The 21,292-nt window shown below is 37.2% G+C and overlaps 3 protein-coding genes across 3 annotated transcripts; all 3 read right to left on the bottom strand.

Moving 5' to 3' along the window:
- Positions 1-272: 272 nt before the first annotated feature.
- Positions 273-3,889, bottom strand: LOC137728455 (malate dehydrogenase-like). Its single transcript, XM_068467238.1, has 4 exons — positions 3,771-3,889; positions 959-1,094; positions 744-855; positions 273-367 (listed from the first exon to the last, which is right to left on the bottom strand). Exons 1-4 carry the CDS (start codon positions 3,887-3,889, stop codon positions 273-275), a joined length of 462 nt encoding a protein of 153 aa, XP_068323339.1.
- Positions 3,890-7,793: 3,904 nt separating this feature from the next.
- Positions 7,794-9,456, bottom strand: LOC137729980 (organic cation/carnitine transporter 3-like). The gene has a single exon (XM_068469041.1). It carries the CDS (start codon positions 9,454-9,456, stop codon positions 7,864-7,866), a length of 1,593 nt encoding a protein of 530 aa, XP_068325142.1. The 3' UTR covers positions 7,794-7,863.
- Positions 9,457-14,030: 4,574 nt separating this feature from the next.
- LOC137729981 (malate dehydrogenase-like) lies at positions 14,031-16,758 on the bottom strand. The gene is made up of 7 exons (XM_068469042.1): positions 16,327-16,758; positions 15,981-16,139; positions 15,705-15,880; positions 15,338-15,615; positions 14,928-15,063; positions 14,714-14,825; positions 14,031-14,336 (listed from the first exon to the last, which is right to left on the bottom strand). Exons 1-7 carry the CDS (start codon positions 16,523-16,525, stop codon positions 14,242-14,244), a joined length of 1,155 nt encoding a protein of 384 aa, XP_068325143.1. The 5' UTR covers positions 16,526-16,758; the 3' UTR covers positions 14,031-14,241.
- Positions 16,759-21,292: the final 4,534 nt, after the last annotated feature.

The raw sequence follows: 21,292 nt of genomic DNA, 5'->3' as shown, positions 1-21,292 counted from the left end.
AAACCAAAAAAATCCCCAAGTGATCAACCCCCAATCACATCCAATGTTTTCTCAAATAGGTCTTATGAATATATTGCAGTAAATAATTGATATGAGCATGTGCATGCATTGTGATGAACAATTTAGCCAAAAAAAAACTAATAATTGGATAACAAATCACATACTGTCTACAACTACATAGAAAGCAAATTTGTGTTATTAATTTATTTGATGGATTACTGAGCCCGTCCTAGTCTCCTCTCATTATTCCATGAGATAAGAGAAGTTCATTTTCAGTTAAGACATGAGTAGGCCAACGATTTCTCCTCAATGAGCTCTTTTGCAGTTGCATCCAACTTCCCCCTCGAGAACTCGTCAATCTTGAGTCCTGCATTAAAAATAAGCAAGCGTTCAATCAGCGAGTGCACTGAAACAGCCTCATAGAGGATTAGTTATTACGTATCGCAAACTTTCACAAGCACTTCAGAATAGAGAATGCTGAATCATCCGATGGAATTGATACGTGATTAGATCTATCCATGAACTCTAATTTGAGATTGCCTATGAAGTTTTTAGCAACTAAAAGTTACAGTTCAGTGCATTCCATAACCTATACCAACTTTATTTTCCAGAACCATTACTGTATGAAGATATTTGACTATCCTTAATGACAGTAATTTGTTGCTGCCTACGCATGATTTGAGTTCAATACTCGGGTTTTTAATCACTAAGGAAGATAACAACGAACACAAATTATAACTTACCCTGCACAATTGACCATTGTCCTTTCTCGCATGTAACAGGGAAGGAGTAAATTAGGCCTTTCTGAATTCCATAAGAACCATCAGAGTACACTCCCATTGAAACCCATGTCCCCTGGATGACAGCAAAGAAATATTAAATTTGTATAGATCATATGAAGAAACAAAAATGCCACTAGCTTTGAAAGAAAATAATATTGATAAAGATAACAAGAAACCTTAGGAGTCCCAAGAACCCAATCACGTATGTGATCACAAGCGGAACTTGCAGCAGATAATGCACTTGATAGCTTCCGAGCCTTAATAATGGCTGCACCGCGCTGCTGCACAGTGGTGATGAACTCGGTATTTAACCTACAGAACAACCAATAACAGCATATTAGCAACAAATTAGTAAGTGGTTGAACAAATATGCATCATTTCATGGAGTTGACCCTTATTAAAAAAATTAGCGGCACCAGTGACAAGAACTCGAACTGGGTTTTTGGCCATTGTTGCAAAAAGTAGTTCTGGATCGAGAAAATGGGTGCAATTAGGAGTGAGGATAGTGAGAAAAATGGCGGTGAGGACTGAGGAGGTTGTTCAAAATAATAGGAGTACCGTGGTTTTATAAATGAGAAGGAGATGAGGAGGTAAAGATTACAATGACGAGGATCGAGGATAAAGATAATCAGATAACCGTCATGATAGGAGATGAGAATGAGACTGTCAACTTACATAGTTGCGCAGCAGAAATGGAAATTGTCGCCATGCAAACACTAGTAGGACGTTCACTTGTAACAATCTTATCTCAGTGACTGCGTCGCTGTGGTAATTTGTTTGGCTTTGTTTTATTTTTTATTTTTTGAAAATAGAATCAAAAAGTTTTAAAACTCTAGCTACTCTATTTATAAGTACGAATTTAGTTTATTTGGAAGCTATTTGGTACCATTTGTTTTAGTTTTTAGCTTTATCATTGGTTTAGAGATGGAGAAAAAATATACAAACAAACAAACGTGAAATAAGTAGGGGTTGTGTTGTTGCCCTCGTTAGAGAAAAAGTTTCAATTGTTTATGATAGGGTGCAAGATCGAACATTTCTGAAAAATTAAATGGAAGTTGGAATGCATGTAGAGATTTCAAATCCAATCTAAATTTTACATCTTTTTAAATTTGATCTCACAAAGGGAAAATTTTGAGTCCGTCATTGGGTGAAGGAGGGTGGTGGAGCAGAGGACGAAGAGATGAAGAAGAATTTATGAAGTGCATAAAGTGAAACAATATAAAACTGGAGGAGAAACCCCGCCAACCACACCGCCCAAGAAGTAGGAGGAGGCAGGGAGAGGTAGGCCTCTGATGAATGGGATGGAGCATTGGAGGCTCCAATCAGATATGATTGTGGTGGAGGAGTTGAATTCCAGGACCAATCAGAGTCGGCCAGGTCACAGTGTTGGAGCTTGTGGTGCATGAGGTGGTGGTGGAGCAGTGCCATGTAGGGATTGCATATGTGTCGACACTGTTGAAGGTTTGTTGGCCATCAAAGAGTGATGCCAAAGAGACAGGAATGCCTTGGAGGAATTGTTTCCACACAAACTTGAATGATTTTGCACAATTATTTGAGCTAGGGAATTGAGGAGATTGGTCCTCTCAGAGTTTCTGGGTCTTCCATGTTTGGATTGAGGCCTAAAGGGGTTGGATCAGCCACTACATGTAATTGCTAGCTAGAACATCTTCGACAGAACAAACAAAGTGAATTTAACAGATTAATCATCCACGAGTCAAATTTAATTTAATTATATGGAACCAGACAAAATGAATTTGTAGTTAACTTCTTGCATATGTTTCCTCATAGACACAAGGTATGCACTTTCACTTAATTTCAAAAAAAATATTCAAGTAAAGGGCTGGTTTCGGTTTGGGACCCGAACCAAAAACCAAACCCGAATCCTGATCTCGAAAATGTCGGCTCGTATTTTACGTCCCGACCCCGAACCAAAACTTTTAGAATCCCAAAATGTGTTTCGGGCCGGGTCAGGAACTAAATGAGGTTTTTTTTTGCCGATCAGCTGTGGGGTTGAAGCCATAATTCCAATAAATACATAACCCAAAATCAAAAAGCCTAATTCAAAATTTTAAGACCCCTAATTTCAAAAATGAGGAATAAACGCAATTACACAAGGGAAAACATCAATCATACCTTTATTTCAACTAGAATTGAAATGAACAATTGGACCCGTCAGGGTTTCCAATCTTGTTGTGGAGTTGAAGAGGTCATAGCCTTACAAGGGGTTTCGAAGATGGACATGGAGTGAGAGGGAGAGAGGGAAGTCAAGAATGGATTTAAATTCATCCAACGACTGTTGTCACATCCCGGTCTCCCGCCTTGAGGATATTGTCCGCTTTGGCATTCCTGGCCTGGACTAGGTCGCAGACACCAGGCTACCGCACGGTTTTGTTTTTGCAGGCCGCAGCCCCAAAAGGCCTCCTCAAAGGGTACCACCAGGCATGTACATATAAGGCCCAAAGATCACGCCCTCACGGGCGATGTGGGATACTACAGCTGTCATCTTCTCAAACATATGTAAAATATAATTTATATATATATCTCTACTAATTAATAAAACGCTCATTGTCAACCAAAATCTTATGAAATTACCAATTTAACCCTCTAATTAAAACAGAACATGAATAAGAAATAAGGGGCATAAATGTAATTTCACACAACCATATTTTGCTTTTTTTCTTTTTCCCCAAGCCTCACCTACATGTAATTCTAACATATCTCTAATTAAAAAAAAAATAAAAAAATTAAAAAAAATTCCCACTCTCACATTCTCTATCACTCTCTTCCTCTTCCCTTCTATATCAAAAACAAAAATAAAAAAATTTCTTACACACTTTGTGTGTGCCTATATAGATAAATTAAAGTCGATTCAGTTTGGGATTATTGAACTAAACAAAACGTTTCGGGGCCCGAAATATGACATAGAGGCAAAATTATCATACAAAAGAAATATGGAGTATAAATTTTGATTTTGAGTTAAAGAGTTACAAGGTTATGAGATTGGGGCCGTGGCCTGGTGCTTCAGGCCCTACCGAGTTGAAATCCAGGCCGTGGCCTGGTCTTGTGTCCATAGTCATGGTGCGGTGGTATGCTGCACCATATCCCATTCCCATATAGTTTTCAAAATCCCTTAGGGTTTAGGAAACCCTAAATATGCTTCTAATTTATTTTATATATTTTGACTCACAAATTCCACATAACAATTTAATTGTGCGATGCATGAAACAAATATATATATTGACAAATATATGAATATATACAATATATATATATATATCGAAAGGAAAATATAAACATAGAGGGGTTTATGCATCGTGGGGAATGTTTTCATGCTTTGTGGACATTTCAAATATCTTCTTTTATTTTAAGCGTACTTGATTAGCAAAAACGAATAAGACTTTGAATTTGGTGGATGATAGCCTCCTCCAACGATGCTTCAATTCCTCAGCTTCTGGCAAGAGCATGTTGATAACGTGTTGTAGGCTTATTTGATTGAACGATCTAGGGTTTAGAGAGAGAGAGGGGGGTTCGGCAATATTGAGAGAGAATAGAGATTGATTTAATTGTGAGGTGTGTTTGATTCACCCCATTGTGCCTTTATTTATAGTAGTAGGATAGGTAAAACCTTTCCCTTTAGGATTACAACATTTAATAGGTAATCTACTTCTAATAGGAATATAAGATACATTCCCATATTCTCTAGGATTTACACAATCACATTCATATTCTAAATATGACTGCAACACTAAATATGTCAATAAATACTATTAATACTCACCTTCAATTATGCTAGCAATGAGCAATGAGCTCCTGTTTTAAAACCATATATTACAAACTATTTACCTATATTTTAAAAATTCACTAATTTACAAAGAAACTAATTGACGTACATTCTTTTGATACAAATTATTTACCTATATTTAAAAAAAAAATCACTAATTTACCTACATTCTTTTGTTACAAGCTAATTTATCTGCATTTTTGTCGTACATACTAATTCACCAATCTACTTATTAATTTACCTATACAAATAATACTATCATATTATTAGTTATAATATCCAAAGTAACCATATACATTTTTTCTTTACAATATCACGCCTATGGGGTAGGTAAATTATTTTTATGGTATTTCTATTCTAAGTGGGTATTAACATAGAGATAGGAAAATTATTTCCTATGAAAAGAAAAAAAATGCAACCATTATTTTGCATAATTTTTTGACAAAAATTATTTGTCCATGTTACAACGTAAAACACCATAATATTTTTATTTATATTATATATTGCATGTGACACACCCTGACCTAGAATGTCTACTAGGACTTCGAATCGAGTTGTGCTAGCCACGTGACGGCCACCACGCCTCGATCTAGGTTGGGGTGTGTCAGCATGCTAATAAGGTAAGTTAGTTTCACAATAAAACAATTTTTGGTAAAAAAAAAAAATTGAGAAAAAAAAGCCTAATCAAATAATAGGTTAATTGACATTTAATTGCATTGAAAAACAATAAAAAGCAAAATTTATTATTAATCATAAGTCAAACCTAACCCATGTTACACTCTATGAGGGTATTTTAGGAACACGAGAATTATAAAAACTGACATACCAAGCTTTTTAAGGAAATTTGCCTAGTTGGACTCTAGTACATGGGTTTTAAGTCTGAAAAAATAAAGAGGATGGGTTTTATGTGAGAGAAAATAAGTTTTAAGGGGGAAACTCTCATTTTCAGTTATTTACGAACTAAACTTCTTGAGCATGTACTGAATGGTATTTCTAGAAATATTAGAGATTGATTCTTCCATTTCTTGCTGTTTCACAAAGTAATAGTTGGCGGTGCAGTATTATCTTTTTCCTTTTTTTCGTGGAGCAATATTATCAGAATTTACATGCTAAAATCGAAGGGATAGCTTCCCTGGATATATATGTCAACCCTTGCTAATTAAGAAACAAAATTTGCGATAAGAGCATCTTATATTATCTTTCCAAGAAACCAACAAAATTGGCCACATCGTTCTATGGTGTCACTGTTATTTATACTCCAATATTTTTGGACGCTCTTGAATGCAGGACAAAAGGAATTCATTTACTATTTAATTTAGCAGCTGATAGACAACACTACCAGATCTTTTTTATATAAATGCCTGTTTTTTATGAATACGCAGCATGTGGAAGCATATGGACATATGCATTTCTATTTGCATGTAAGTTTAATATGAGGAATGCACAGAGACTTGATTTTACAGTTAAAATATTTCCTGTCAATTGCTTGAAAATATATGTAAATACATGTTTGAAAAAAAAAAAAGAGTTTTGGAACCTTTTTTGTTATAAAGAAGACATTAATTGTATGTTTGAATGAAGTAATTGCAATTTAACTAGCTAGGATTTCTTAGATGATGCAAGTTCGCTATTTAAGATTTCAATAATTGGCCACCTAGTACTACAATTTAGTGGCATTCATCTTCACTTGTAAGTGAGATGTCTTAGATTAGATTCTCGCCAAAGGCAAATTTGAATCACACTATTACTAGCTCATTGTGAGGTTAAGCCCACCCCTCCCTTTCGTGTAAATAATATCGTTTGTTAAAAAAAAAAAAGATTCAATAACTGTACAAATTCGATTTGTTCGTTACCATGAATGTGTAAAGATTAGAAAATAATAGGAAATTGTTGATTTGATCAATAGAGTTTGTATGATAATCACTTGATGTTAGTGCAAAACTGGCAATTCTTCACAAAATGCCTGAGTTTGTAATAACATAGACTTGTTACATATTTTCAATTGTAATTGTTTAAGTCTAAGGATGTCTCTCACACTTTCGATGCAAAGATGTTACGTAAACAAGATACTTATTCAGGTACGTTTGCACGCATGCATTCAACTACATTCATCTATTATCTCATGTTATTGTAGTTAGAATAGGACTCTTGACCATTGTGTGTTTTATCTCTTTTAAATGACTTATCCTTTCTATATTAATTATTAAAACACACTTTCAAAAAAACAATCTGATTGCATTGAGACTAATCTGATTGCATTGGGACTTATCGGTTTGCATTGGGACTTATCTGTTTGCATGTTGGTAGGAGTCATTTGATTACATGGATTGCGTTCTTATCGGTTTGCATCGTGCAATGCATTAAGTCTTTATAAGAGTTGTCAAAGTCTTGAAAAAAAAAAAAAAAAAGGTGAAGCCGCATATACATGTTTCTTTGGTTCTAGCATTGGCAGCAGCTTTGCGTTTTTAACAAATGAAAAAAATAACTTTTTAGTTGCTGCTATCTTGTGGTTTCAATAGCAATTGTGTTTAAAGAGAAAATATTATTTTCATGCTAGTTTCATTTGGTTTTTTATTGAATGTCAATTATGAAAATGTGCCTTGTGATTTTCGTACTTGATTGTTTTCCAAACAAACACTTCATCATATAAACATTCTGCATGATCGAGTTAGTATCTTGCAAAGTTCGAGGAAAAGGTGATTAACGATCGCGTTAGTATTGTGCCACTTCAACTCGAAGACTGACGAAATATCGAGTAGCAAAGCGCGAAGACAAAGCTGCCAACTAGTATGGTTGTCTAGTTGATGAGTTCTTGTAAGTCTTTATGTATTCTTTCTTTCTTAGTGCTTCCTGGCTTGGTAGCCCGAGGATTTTCCCAGTGGTGGGTTTTTCCTCGTTAAATCCTACATCATGTGCGTACTCTTTATATTTATTCTGACTATTTGTGTAGGATTTAATTGCATAACTGATTAATTTAAACCTTAATTTAGATTAGTTTTAAGTTGGAATTTAGTTATATTTCTAGGTTAAATTAGTACTCATCCTAGAACTTTCACTTGATTTTTAGCTTTGATCATTAGAGTCTGTATGATAATAATTTGATTTTTAGCTTTTTAGCTTTTTAGCTTTTTTGTGTTATTTTTTGTACGTAAGATATAAAGAAAGTATATAGGAGATAAATAAAGAAGAAAGACAATTCAAACCAAAATCTCTACCTCTACATCCCATCCAAAAACGCAAAGCTAAGATATTGTAAGAGGCAAGCCTTACAAGACAAAGAACTAAGAAGTTGCAATCAATCTAGACATGATCACCAACCACATTACAAGCAATTGTCACTTTAAACTCTTCTTCATCCATCGTATCACAAATCCCTCTCCCTCTTGTCTCTGGCAAACAAACCACAAAGCACCCACAAACAACAATCACAACCCCAAACACTCCATACTGCAAAACCCCACCGTTGGCTCTCCCGGAGGCCGCCAGCATGGGACTAAAAACGCCTCCTAACACCACCGCCTGCCTCACAATCGACAGAGCCGAGTTCCTTACGCAAGTCGGAAATAGCTCAATTGTAAATATAAGCAACACACCGAAAGCCAAGCATGCGCTGAAGAAGGACACGAGCTCGAACCCTATTTGCAACCGTGTCCATATTGGATGGATACCTTTTAACACGGACATGAAGCTACAAACCCCACTAAGACTAGTGAAGACCAAGACTGAGATTTTCCTGTTCATTTTATCGATGAAGAAGAATGTAATTAATGAAGCTGGCAATTCGGACAAGGCGTTGAGCGTGACGCTTAAGTGGAGATTGAATTCCAAGCTTCCCAAAGCTAATGGCATGCCATAATATACCATTCCGATACCATATCCGATTCCCATAACCGCAGACAATCTCCGAAAAGCCCATTTTTGCTTCACCAAAGCATCGATTGCAGAGTAGAGATCGACCTTCGACGTTTCTTGCTCGGAGGACAAGCTCGAAATAAAGCTCGAGGTAAGTGGGGCTTTGGTAGTAGTGCTATTGACGGGTGCAATGCATTTTAGGGTTTCAATTGCGTCTTCTTTTCGACCTTGCACGAAGAGCCATCTTGGTGACTCACAAACCAAAAAATGAACCATTATAGAGTACAATAATGTGGGAATTGAGGTCCAAAAATAGAGTGTTCTCCATGAGTGAGCTCTGTGAGCGTATGCTATAGCTGGGAGGGAGAGAAACCCTAGAGTGAAACAGAAGAATCCCATAACACCAACCTGTCCGCGCCACCGCCTTCCGACGAGCTCTGTTGATAAGACAAGGGCGGCAGTACCGATGGTGGCACGGGCGAATCCGGTGATGAATCGAAGGACGGAGTAGATCCATATGTTGGTGGAGAAGGAAGTGAAGAAGGTGGATAAAGACATCATGAGACATGAGAGAAAGAGCATGTTTTTGCGACCTAGTGAGGTGTCAGCAAGTGTGGCCAGGGCCAGCCCGCCAATTAAACATCCTATGAAGAAGGCTGAGGCCGGCAATCCCGTGATGAGTGATGAGGAGCAGTCCAGGTTCCATTCGGAGATTATGGAAGTGTGTTTGGCCCTGTCCCAGGCCCATGCGTTTTGAGGAAGTTGGCAAATATTGGAGGCTGAGTTGCATGAGTTGGGGTGCTCAGTGAGGAGGGTGCAGTGCCATGTTGGCACTGCGTCGGCGAAGACAGTGATGAAGGTTTGTTGGGCATCAAAGAACCATGAGAATGCTACAAGGAAGGCTTGGAGAAATTGGGCCCATCCAAAATCTCCGATGCACCGCTCGATCGTGGAGTCGAGGGATGGGAGGTGTTTGTGGAGCACAGGGGGTTCTGGCTCAGCCGAGTTTGTTTCGGATAGAAGAGGGGTTGAATCGGCCATTTGGTTCAGAGCTAAAAGCTAAGGTTTGAGCTATGATCTTAGTGAAATATAGCGAAGGTTTTTATAGGCTGTTAGGCCAACTTTCTCAAAGTCGTAGTGAATAATGTTATATTTCCCCACGTTTTTTTTCTCGCATATCTCTTTCTTTCCCATCTTCATTATTTGTCTAAATGTCATTAAGACAGTGATTAGCTACATGATCATTGAAAATTGACAATTAAGAGATCTCCTATCACAAAAGGTATGTTCATACAAAGAGATCATAGAGTTTTATTTCGGTAGATTACTTGAATTGTTATAAACTGAATTTTTATTGTAAATTTTGGTAGATTGAACTGAATTAATTAAACAAGCATATCTTTTGGCAAAAAAAAAATAAATAGACAAGCATATCTCGTGTAAGAACTAAGAAGGTCTGATTGCGATAATAAATGGCAAACAGCCAATATGGTGTAAAGTATGAGGAAGTCTTCTGCCTGCTGCGCACATTGTTGACCCACGTTATTAGATATTATTCTCCTTAGTCATTTTTTATTCTATAACGACGCTTAGCCATTTTTTATCATATAACGATGTGCCGTTGTTTCATTGTATCATTATTCGATCGGTTCATTTCCTTTATCATCATATAAAGATCATTTTAAGAAAACTTTATTTGATTTGGAGATTGTTTAATCATCTATTTGAATCAAACTAGTTGACGGTAAATTATGAGGATATTACTTAATTATTATCATAATCATCGATTTATTTATCTCACATGGATGGCTAAAAAGTCTTAAAGTTAACTAAATTTTTCTAAAGATGATCTTTAGATGATAAGGATACTACTTATCACGTGACAAGTCACTTATAGAGTTAAATAAAAACAATTAATAGGGGTATGAATCATTGTCGGAAAGAATACTGGTATCTTTATACATGCATAAATAGTAACAAAGAACAAATTATTTAGATTTGATAATTTCATGCATTTGAATATTTGAAGCTCCAATTAATATTAACACTAGAACAGGCATAGTTTGAAGCTAAAATCATATAATAGTACTAGAAAACTACTTATAATACAAATAAATTGATCACAATGCGTATCAAAACACATGAATTCTATATATATACCAAGTCTTGCCCTGCACATGCAAACGTTTTGAACGACTGAAAACTGGTAAGGCTCAACATTATGTGAAGGGAAACATACAAAAAAGGATGGTAGGTCGAAATTGGCTCAATTAGCAACAATTTGGCATTTGGCTTCTTAATCGGAATAACATTCAAAGCTTGTGATCAGTAATTAGCCAGCAACATCGACCTTTTATTATTATATATGCAGACTTCCCAGCTCACTGGATGTATGATTTTGTTTGGATTTTATTTTCCACATGGAAGAGCACTATAATAATGTTTAAAAGGTGGACGATGACCCGTGTAGTCAATATATATGTATATCTTCACTCTTGGGTGCATAATAATACGAAAATAATTAAAATTTTCCTCAGTTATCTCCGCCTATTAGTATATTGTGTTAAACAAAAAAAAGAACAACAAGATGAGGTTCAGTTGCTTGCCCAGCGTTTAGGAGTTACCCCTTCAATAAAAATAGGGCACATTTGATGCCACTCATGTGGATAAAAAAGGTGCCTAACCCATTTATACAATTTATCTCTCTTCAAGAAATTCAAAGCTCTCCCAACATCTCTCTTTTTTAAGGATTTTTATTTTGTGATAGGTAGATGGTGAGAGAACAAATGGAATCAGGTCTCTGTGTTTTCAAAGGGTGGTACATACACACATCTAATTTTACTTTTTACACGTATTTCTTAATTTACGGCCGTTGGATCAATTGACTTTAATAAGATCGATGAACAAAATTAATAAGCGTTTGTGAGAAGTAAAAAGAGGTATGTGAATTGCACCACCCATTTTCAAATTACAATCCAAAAAATAAAAACTGCTATTTTTAGATTTTAGAAACAATGCTTTTTTTTTAATTTAGAAATGGTTGCAGTCCTAAATTAAGTGCGATTGCATAAATTCTTATGGGATTAGTATCTTTTAGATAGTTTCCAAGTTGTAATGTATTATTTGAAAGACAAGGATTCTCCCTTCGTTACTACTATAAATAAACGCACGATGATATGAGAAATCATCACAATAGAATCACCAAATTCTCTCATCTTTCTATGTCTGCTACTAGCCCTCTCCCTCTTTATAATCCCTCAGTAAAATACGCCTACAACATGTTATCAACATGCTTCCGCTGCTGCACTAAGGAACTGAAGGTTTTGGTATGAGGTTCTTCTCTACAACTAAGCATTCAAGGGCTTTCTTCGTTTCCATCCAATCCAGATTCTCCTAAAACAAGAAATTGATATTTTATAAGCCTTGATGCAGAAAAACGTTCACCATTATGCATGAACCCCTAATTTATCTATGTTTTATGTATTGCCTTATATTGCATATATTGCTTAATATATATATATATATATGTATATCTTGTTCAAGCATACGCAATATTATTATGTTAATTTTGCATACGTAATATTATGTTTTATTATGATATTGGAATTGCTATGTTGAATTGTGTGAGTACAACAAAATAAGAAAATAGAAGTAAAAACTAGGGATTTAAAAAACTAATTGCGAGTCGTCTCGGCCTAGGGCCACGCCAAGAGAAGCAGAAAAAAAAGAAAAATTACAGCTGAGTCACACCACCAAGCCACGCCTAAAGGTGGGTAAACAGGTCTAGGACCCACTAGGAGGAACAGATACAATCAATTCAGGGCAGGTCCTAATTTAGTAAAGAAGAAATAGGACGAGGCAGAGGTATTTACCAGCGGGGCGGGTCCAAAAATTTAGTATCATGGGGCCCTGGACGACCCGTTTATAACATACATTAAACTTTCCACTCCCCCAAACTCCCCATCTTCTCATTTCTCCCTCCTAGCTTCCACCCTCAGACTCCCTATCTATTTTTCTTGTTCTTTCCAAACACAATCCTTTTGTCAAATTCAATTGGGATTTTCTTTAGGAATTTTATCTGATTGTGGAAGAGAAAATGATTTGTTGTTAGCTCTGCTTGTTTGAATTTAGATGGTTGGTGTTTCGGCAATGTCTCTGTGGGAGCAAATGGGACAACCTCTCTTTGAATTAAAATCAAAATTCACCACAACACCTTATTTGAGAAGCTCGCGCAAGAGGCATCGTGTTTGGTCAGTTGGTCCTACCCTCTCCACCTGTCTTTTTCTCTCACTCAGTCTCTCCCTTGGTTTTATTGAAATCTCATACTCAGATTATCAAGGTGGCATGAGGCCCTAGATCGGAGGAAGACAATGGACTCTAGATCGGCAAAGATGGTTGTGCAAGGGACCTGAGGGATACTGGATATCGAAAATAGACGAAGATGGCACAACAACGACAGTGGACCTCGTCAATGATACTGAGCTCCAGATCGACAAAGATGGCTTGTAAATAGGATTTGGGTTGGACCTGCAGACTCTGCCTGACTGGCTTGTTTGAAACGGGCTGGTTTAGGTCCGATTCTAAATTCAGAAATTCTACTACCTGACCTGGCCCGCCCTCGTTGCATTTTAAAATGGGTCTGGTTTGGTCCCTTCAGATTTGGGTGTGATCCGGCCCTTGCTTACCCTTAACTGCGCCTACTGCACAGAGCGAAAACAACAATGTTTAGCATCAAGGCCAGCAACCCAAAATTTTGTGTCAGTTGCATGTTGATGGTCCAAGCCCAATCCTTTGGGCTTCTATCTTAAGACTGCCCAACTTTTGCTAGGCCGTCTGTCCTCGGCCCTCCTCGCCTCGTTGGGCTGCATGGTCTTGCAGCCTGCAACTGCTGTTGTTGGACTTTTGTTTCTCAGGCCCGACCCTATGCAAGGCTCATGTTCGTGTGGTATGTAGCCTGATGCTATTGGGCTACCATTCGCTTCAGCCCAAGCCCCTGTTGGGCTTCTCTTTGCTTTAGCCTGCACCTAGTTTTGCTGGGATGTTCTTGGCCACAACCGTATTTGGACTTTCTTACTTGTTGGCCCGCGGCCATCCAAACTTAATATGAGTTAAATAACACTATCGTGCATCATTTAGAACAAACTACAAATCATGCACCATTTAGAACAAACTATATAATATTAAGTTAAATTGCAATCCCAAAAAAAATAGAAAAAAGTAAACACCAAGGCCTCCCTAACCAATAAGGTTGCCCTCACAAATCCTCACGCTTATGGGGAACGAGTTTGTTGTGTAAATCAGCAACACATTGTATGCAGCGAGGCAGTATAAAATGAATCCAACTAATCCAATCTATTCCATTTTGTCTACTGGCTGTTGTGCCACACAATCCCAGTGTTGAATTTTCCAATTTCATATTTCTCTATCAACCCAAAGTCCCAGTGTTATATCTGAAGTTTCTGCAAGGGACTTACAACTAATTAATTGATTAGGAGAATCCATCCATGAACCCGATGTCCGTGCTCAATTCCCTTCTACATAATATCATTGTATAGAAACCAAAAAAATCCCAAGTGATCAACCCCCAATCACATCCAATGTTTTCTCAAATAGGTCTTATGAATATATTGCAGTAAATAATAGATATGAGCATGTGCATGCATTGTGATGAACAATTTAGCCAAAGAAAAACTAACAATTGGATAACAAATCACATACTGTCTACAACTACGTAGAAAACAAATTTGTGTTATTAATTTATTTGATGGATTACTGAGCCCGTCCTAGGCTCCTATCATTATTCCATGAGATAAGAGAAGTTCATTTTCAATTAAGACATGAGTAGGCCAACGATTTCTCCTCAATGAGCTCTTTTGCAGTTGCATCCAACTTCCCCCTCGAGAACTCGTCAATCTTGAGTCCTGCATTAAAAATAACCAAGCGTTCAATCAGCGAGTGCACTGAAACAGCCTCATAGAGGATTAGTTGTTACGTATCGCAAACTTTCACAAACACTTTAGAATAGAGAATGCTGGATCATCCGATGGAATCGATACGCGGTTAGATCTATCCATGAACTCTAATTTGAGATTGCCTATGAAGTTTTTAGCAACTAAAAGTTATCAGTTCAGTGTATTCCATAACCTATCCCATCTTTATTTTCCAGAACCATTACCGTATGAAGATATTTGACTATCCTTAATGACAGTAATTTGTTGCTGCCTACGCATGATTTGAGTTCAAGACTCGGGTTTTTAATCACTAAGGAAGATAACAACGAATACAAATTATAACTTACCCTGCACAATTGACCATTGTCCTTTCTCACATGTAACAGGGAAGGAGTAAATTAGGCCTTTCTGAATTCCATAAGAACCATCAGAGTACACTCCCATTGAAACCCATGTCCCCTGGATGACAGCAAAGAAATATTAAATTTGTATAGATTATATGAAGAAGCAAAATGCCACTAGCTTTGAAAGAAAATAATATTGATAAAGATAACAAGAAACCTTAGGAGTCCCAAGAACCCAATCACGTATGTGATCACAAGCGGAACTTGCAGCAGATAATGCACTTGATAGCTTCCGAGCCTTAATAATGGCTGCACCGCGCTGCTGCACAGTGGTGATGAACTCGGTATTTAACCTAAAGAACAACCAATAACAGCATATTAGAAGCAAATTAGTAAGTTCGATGAGTTGGAAGATCGGAGAATTTGTACCTCCATGGTTGAACAAATATACACCATTTCATGGAGTTGACCCTTATTAAAAAATTAGCACAAAATGGATGAAGAATTTGCGTAAAGGAGGGGAAGCGTTTCTAGCTTCTAACACTCCCAAAACTATCCATCTTATATACCTTTTTTTCATTTCATAATGTTTTTAGTGTGTTTTCGGGTCAGAAAAAGGAGGGTTACCATTGATCATTAGCCACAAGTTCCCTGACAGGCTTCTCTTCACCGCTAGTTGTGACAGTTGCATGATTAACATCAGGATACTGAGTTGAAGAGTGATTGCCCCAGATGATAACATTCTTCACGTCACCAACGTGAACGTTTAGCTTCTCGGAGATTTGTCCCAAAGCTCTGTTATGATCTAGTCTTGTAAGACATGTGATGTTCTTCTCTGGAATTTTAGGTGCATATTCTTTCAAGATGAGTGCATTAGTGTTTGCTGGGTTGGCAACCACCAGAACCTACACGGTAAACTGGTAACGCATTACTAAAATTCTTCGCCAAAGAGAGAACAAAAAAGTATATACACGCATTTCGTACGGCTTCTCACCTTGACATCTGAAGCAGCATGCTTTTCTAGTGCTGAAGCTTGAGCCTTGTAGATTGATACATTTTTCGACATCACATCCTTTCTTTCCATACCTTCCTTCCGCGGGAACCCGCCAACCATAATAGCAATATTGACATCTTTACAAGCTTCCTGAGCATCGGTTGTAGCAACAACACCTACAGACATGTACAAGGTAAAGTTTAATAAGAATTATCCTCAAAGGGAGTATCAGTTTACGATAAATTCGTGTTCAACATCAGACATTATAAAGCATACCTTTGAGAAGAGGAAAGGCAGCATCAATCAGTTCCATTTTCACCCCATTCAAGGCTTCAGCTGCAGGTTCAATACCAAGCATGTGCAGAATTACAGGTTGGTCAGGGCCTAGCATGACCCCCCTCGCAATCATCGGAACAATAGCATACCCTATTTGCCCTGTTCAACATCAAGCATGAATCTTCAGCGAGTTTTCAAGATTTCGGAACTATGCAAGTTTTACATTTAAAAGCATGACCCTTTTCATAATCTCAATAAACTGAAAGACAATTATTACAAATGTATGCCAAGTATTTTCAATATCATGAAATTGGACATCAAGATTAAGCTATAAATTCAGGCATGCCTGCAGCACCGGTGACCAAAACAGTCACAGGATCCTTCTCCATATTCAAGAAGCTCCACATGTATTTTATGAGCTTCCAAAAGAAGACAATAGTGAACAGAACAACCAAACTTTTCTGAATCAGTACAACATTCATATTCTCCATTTTCTGAAGCAGTACTACAATCCTCTCCATTTTTCTCAGAAAACAAACAGGCATGCAACAAAGAATTCTCGTTAAAATCAAAACAAATCCAATCCTATGTTTATATATATCTCTAAGAATAGCATCAATCAAACAAAGAATCTACAGCCTACAGGGACACCTCTTCAACAAGGCAATCAGATACCAGAACAAAGTCCACAAGATAATGTAAATACAGAATTTTTTTTATTAATTATATATTCCAAAGAAAAGAACCTATACGTCTTTCTGTTTGGTCTATGCAAGAAACTAATAATAATAATGATATGAAATCTTGGAAAGTAAAATAATCGTGTTAGACTTTGGGAGGAGATTTGGGTTTTCTGATCATTAACTAGAATACCAATTTTAATGATTTCATAACAATGAAGAAGTAGAAACGAAATTTCGAACTCTTCTCAGTATATCCACATTTTCTATAAATCCAAACCGGGAAAAATACTGGAAAAAGAAAGTTAATTTTGAAAAATATGACCATACCAGCGGCACCAGTGACAAGAACTCGAACTGGGTTTTTGGCCATTGTTGCAAAAAGTAGTTCTGGATCGAGAAAATGGGTGCAATTAGGAGTGAGGATGAGTGAGAAAAATGGCGGTGAGGATTGAGGAGGTTGTTCAAAATAATAGGAGTATCGTGGTTTTATAAATGAGAAGGAGATGGGAGTTTAAGATTACAATGATAAGAATCGAGGATAAAGATAATCAGATAACCGTGATAATAGGAGTATGGTGGTTTTATAAATGAGAAGGAGATGAGGAGGTTAAGATTACAATGACAAGAATCGAGAATAAAGATAATCAGATAACTGTGATAATAGGAGACGAGAGCGAGACTGTCAACTTACATAGTTACGCAGTAAAAATAGAAATTGTTGCCATGCAAACACTAGTAGGACGTCCACTTTTAACGATGTCATATCAGCGACCGCGTCACTGTGGTTTGTTTGCCTTTTTTTTTTTTTTTTTTTTTGAAAATTGAAACAAAAAGTTTTAAAACTCTAGCTGCTCTATTTATAAGTACAAATTTAGTTTATTTGGAAGCTATTTGGTACCATTTGTTTTAATTTTTAGCTTTATCATTGGTTTAGAGATGGAGAAAAAATATATAAACAAACAAACATGAAACTAGTAGGGGTTGTGTTGTTGCCCTCGTTAGAGAAAAAGTTTCAATTGTTTATGATAGGGTGCAAGATCGAACTTTTCTGAAAAAATAAATGGAAGTTGGAATGCATGTAGAGATTTCAAATCCAATCTAAATTTTACGTCTTTTTAAATTTGGTCTCACAAAAGGAAAATCTTGAGTCCGTCAGTGGGTGAAGGAGGGTGGTGGAGCAGAGGAGGAAGAGATGAAGAAGAATTTATGAAGTGTATAAAGTGAAAACAATATAAAACTGGAGGAGAAACCCACCAACCACACCGCCCAAGAAGTAGGAGGAGGCAGGGAGAGGGAGGCCTCTGATGAATGAGATGGAGCATTGGAGGCTCCAATCAGATATGATTGTGGTGGAGGATGTTGAATTCCAGGACCAATCAGAGTCGGCCAGGTCACAGATGTTGGAGCTTGTGGTGCATGAGGAGGTGGTGGTGGTGGTGGTGGAGCAGTGCGATGTAGGGATGGCATATGTGTCGACACTGATGAAGGTTTGTTGGCCATCAAAGAGTGATGCCAAAGAGACAAGAATGCCTTGGAGGAATTGTTTCCACCCAAACTTGAATGATTTTGCACAATTATTTGAGCTAGGGAATTGAGGAGATTGGTCCTCAGAGTTTCTGGGTCTTCCATGTTTGGATTGAGGCCTAAAGGGGTTGGATCAGCAGAGCATCTTCACCAGAAGTAACTAAATGCACAAACTTTTAATTTATTTTTCACACGTATTCTTACGACACACTGATTTAACAGATTAATCATCCACGAGTCAAATTTCATTTAATTAAATGGAACCAGATAAAATGAATCTGTAGTTACCTTCTTGCAGATGTTTCCTCATAGACACAAGGTATGCACTTTCACTTAATTTCAAAAAAGTATTCAAGTAAAGGGCCGGTTTCGGTTTGGGACCCGAACCAAAAACCAACCCCGAATCCTGATCTTGAAAATGTCAGCCCGTATTTTATGTCCCGATCCCGAACCGAAACTTTTAGAATCCCAAAATGTGTTTTGGGCCGGGTCAGGAAATAAATGAGGTTTTTTTGGGCAAATCATTTTTGGCCGATTGGCTGTGGAGTTGAAGCCATAATTCCAATAGATGCCCCAAATACATAACCCAAAATCAAAAAGCCTAATTCAAAATTTTAAAAACCCTAATTTCAAAAATGAGGAATTAAACGCAATTACACAAGGAAAAACATCAATCATACATTTATTTCAACTGGAATTGAAATGAACAATTGGACCCGTTAGGGTTTCCGATCTGGTTGTGGAGTTGAAGAATGAGGTCATAGCCTTACAAGGGGGTTTCGAAGATGGAGGACATAGAGTGAGAGGGAGAGAGGGAAGTCGAGAATGGGTTTAAATTCATCCAACGGCCGTCATCTTCTCGAACATATGTAAAATATAATTAATTTATATATATATATCTACTAATTAATAAAATACTCATTGTCAATCAAAACCCTATGAAATTACCAGTTTAACCATCTAATTAAAACAGAATATGAATAAGAAATATGGGGTAGAAATGTAATTTCACACAACCAAATTTTGCTGTTTTTTTTTTCAAAGCCTCACCTACATGTAATTCTAACATATCTCTAATTAAAAAAAATCTCACTCCCACATTCTCTATCACTCTCTTCCTCTTTCCTTCTATTTCAAAAACAAAAATAAAAAAAATTCTTACACACTTTATATGTGCCTATATGCTAGTATATATAAATTAAAACCGATTCAGTTTGGGATTACTGGACTAAACAAAACGTTTAGGGGCCCGAAATATGACATAGAGGCAAAATGATCATACAAAAGAAATATGGAGTATAAATTCTGAATCTGAGTTAAGGAGTTACAAGGTTATGAGATGGGGCCCAAATCACATGTGGAATGACTATATTCAGTCAAAGTGTCACTCAAAGGTGAGTGAGGAGTCCCCCACAAAACAGATGTGGCAGGGTCAGAACTCGACACATGTTCAAACTTCCTTTTTCTGTTTAGTTATTTTCGCATCTAAATGTACTTCTTCGGTACGATGAGAAAGCTAAGACTAACCATAACATTATGTTAAACTTTGGACCAAACACGAACCCAAGCCCTAAGTTCCTAGCTAGTTATTTTTTAGCATTGAGATACACATGTTTTGGGTAAAGTTTCAAAAGTCTCAAGACATTGACGATAATGGACAAGCTTGGCATACTAAATTCATATGCCGCATCGGCTGAAATGCACACTTCCATGAGGATCTAAACCAATATGGCAATTACAAGCCCCTCCCAACCAATGAAAACCACACTTGAACGTTTTCTAGTATTATACAAACAAACAAAGAGAGAGCTTGGCTTGAAAGATCACCCAGACCTTAAACCCATCACATCCGCCGCTCCACCACCACCACTCACACACACCCAACCCATCCTCAGTCAGTCATATTTCCTTTTCTTTGATGCCGACCTTCCACCACCACCACCACCAGTTGCCTTGCTCATTTCATTTCATTTGTATTTGTCAAATTGGATTTGGGACCAGCATCCGGCCCCGACTCTTGCAGGCCCCACCTTCTCCCCACTATCCCCATCAGAGCTCGACAGCCGGCCATCTTCTCCTCACTATCCCCATCAGAGCTCGATAGCCCTGCCACGTTGACAAATTAGGGTTAATGTTAACTCTTCTATCATGCGAAAAATTGGTATCTTACATATTCTGTGCGTTGGGAGGGCCCACTTTGGTAAGTGTGAATACGTGTTTATTGTTTTGACCGAGAAAAGAATCAAAAGATGAGAGGCGGATCCTTGTTTTTGGATTTGATTTTGATAACTGATCTGAGACTTGGAGTAATTAATTAATATGTAAAAGAAGATTTGGTAGATTTGTCCTATATGGGAGTGGGTGCAAAGCCTGCATGCATTCAGCCTAGGTTACCATAATAACCTTGTGTAAATTTACGAGAAAAAATACTCTCGATTACGCATTTACCCAACGTTCATCCATATGTTAATTGAACATGATCAATCTTCTTATATTTTAGTTTGAAAATTCTTCTTATAACATTGCTAAATGGTTTATAGTTGTTGTTATTAGTCCAAACCTTTTACCTCATGAGGTCTCAATGTAAAAGATTCATCGTCGTCCGATTTTTTTTCAATTTTTCATTCAGACATTTAGTCGAGTACTTGGTAGGCATGTCGTTATCTTCTTAGTTCTATCGACAACTTTCATTGCCTGATGCCAAGCACCACTAGGCCCAGGCGTGTTGGTAAGACTTGTCTCAAGATCTATTAAGCATCACTTGCCAAGGCTTGCCAAATTCTGCCTAAAAGTCATTTTATCGAACAGTTTGTTGACATACTCAAGATCGCATACTAGAATGCCATAAGGTCCTTCGGAAACGTTCTTTATATGTTTTTCAACTTCCATAGGATTCCGAGATCCAGAGGAACGAACTAGGCTTCATGCACATGTTTGTATTACCAAAAACTAAATTATTGTCATTGTGTTCGTACTACAACCATATACACAAACTATGGTATAAAAGATATATGCCATTTAGCAACTCTATGTTTGCACTTGCCAAAAACCAGAATAAGAAATAATACTCCATAATTTTCTAGAAAGGGCATAAGGGTCCTTCAC

The sequence above is a fragment of the Pyrus communis genome, chromosome 3, assembly GCF_963583255.1.
Source record: "Pyrus communis chromosome 3, drPyrComm1.1, whole genome shotgun sequence".
NCBI lineage: Eukaryota > Viridiplantae > Streptophyta > Magnoliopsida > Rosales > Rosaceae > Pyrus > Pyrus communis.
This window is presented reverse-complemented; position numbering and strand designations above follow the sequence as displayed.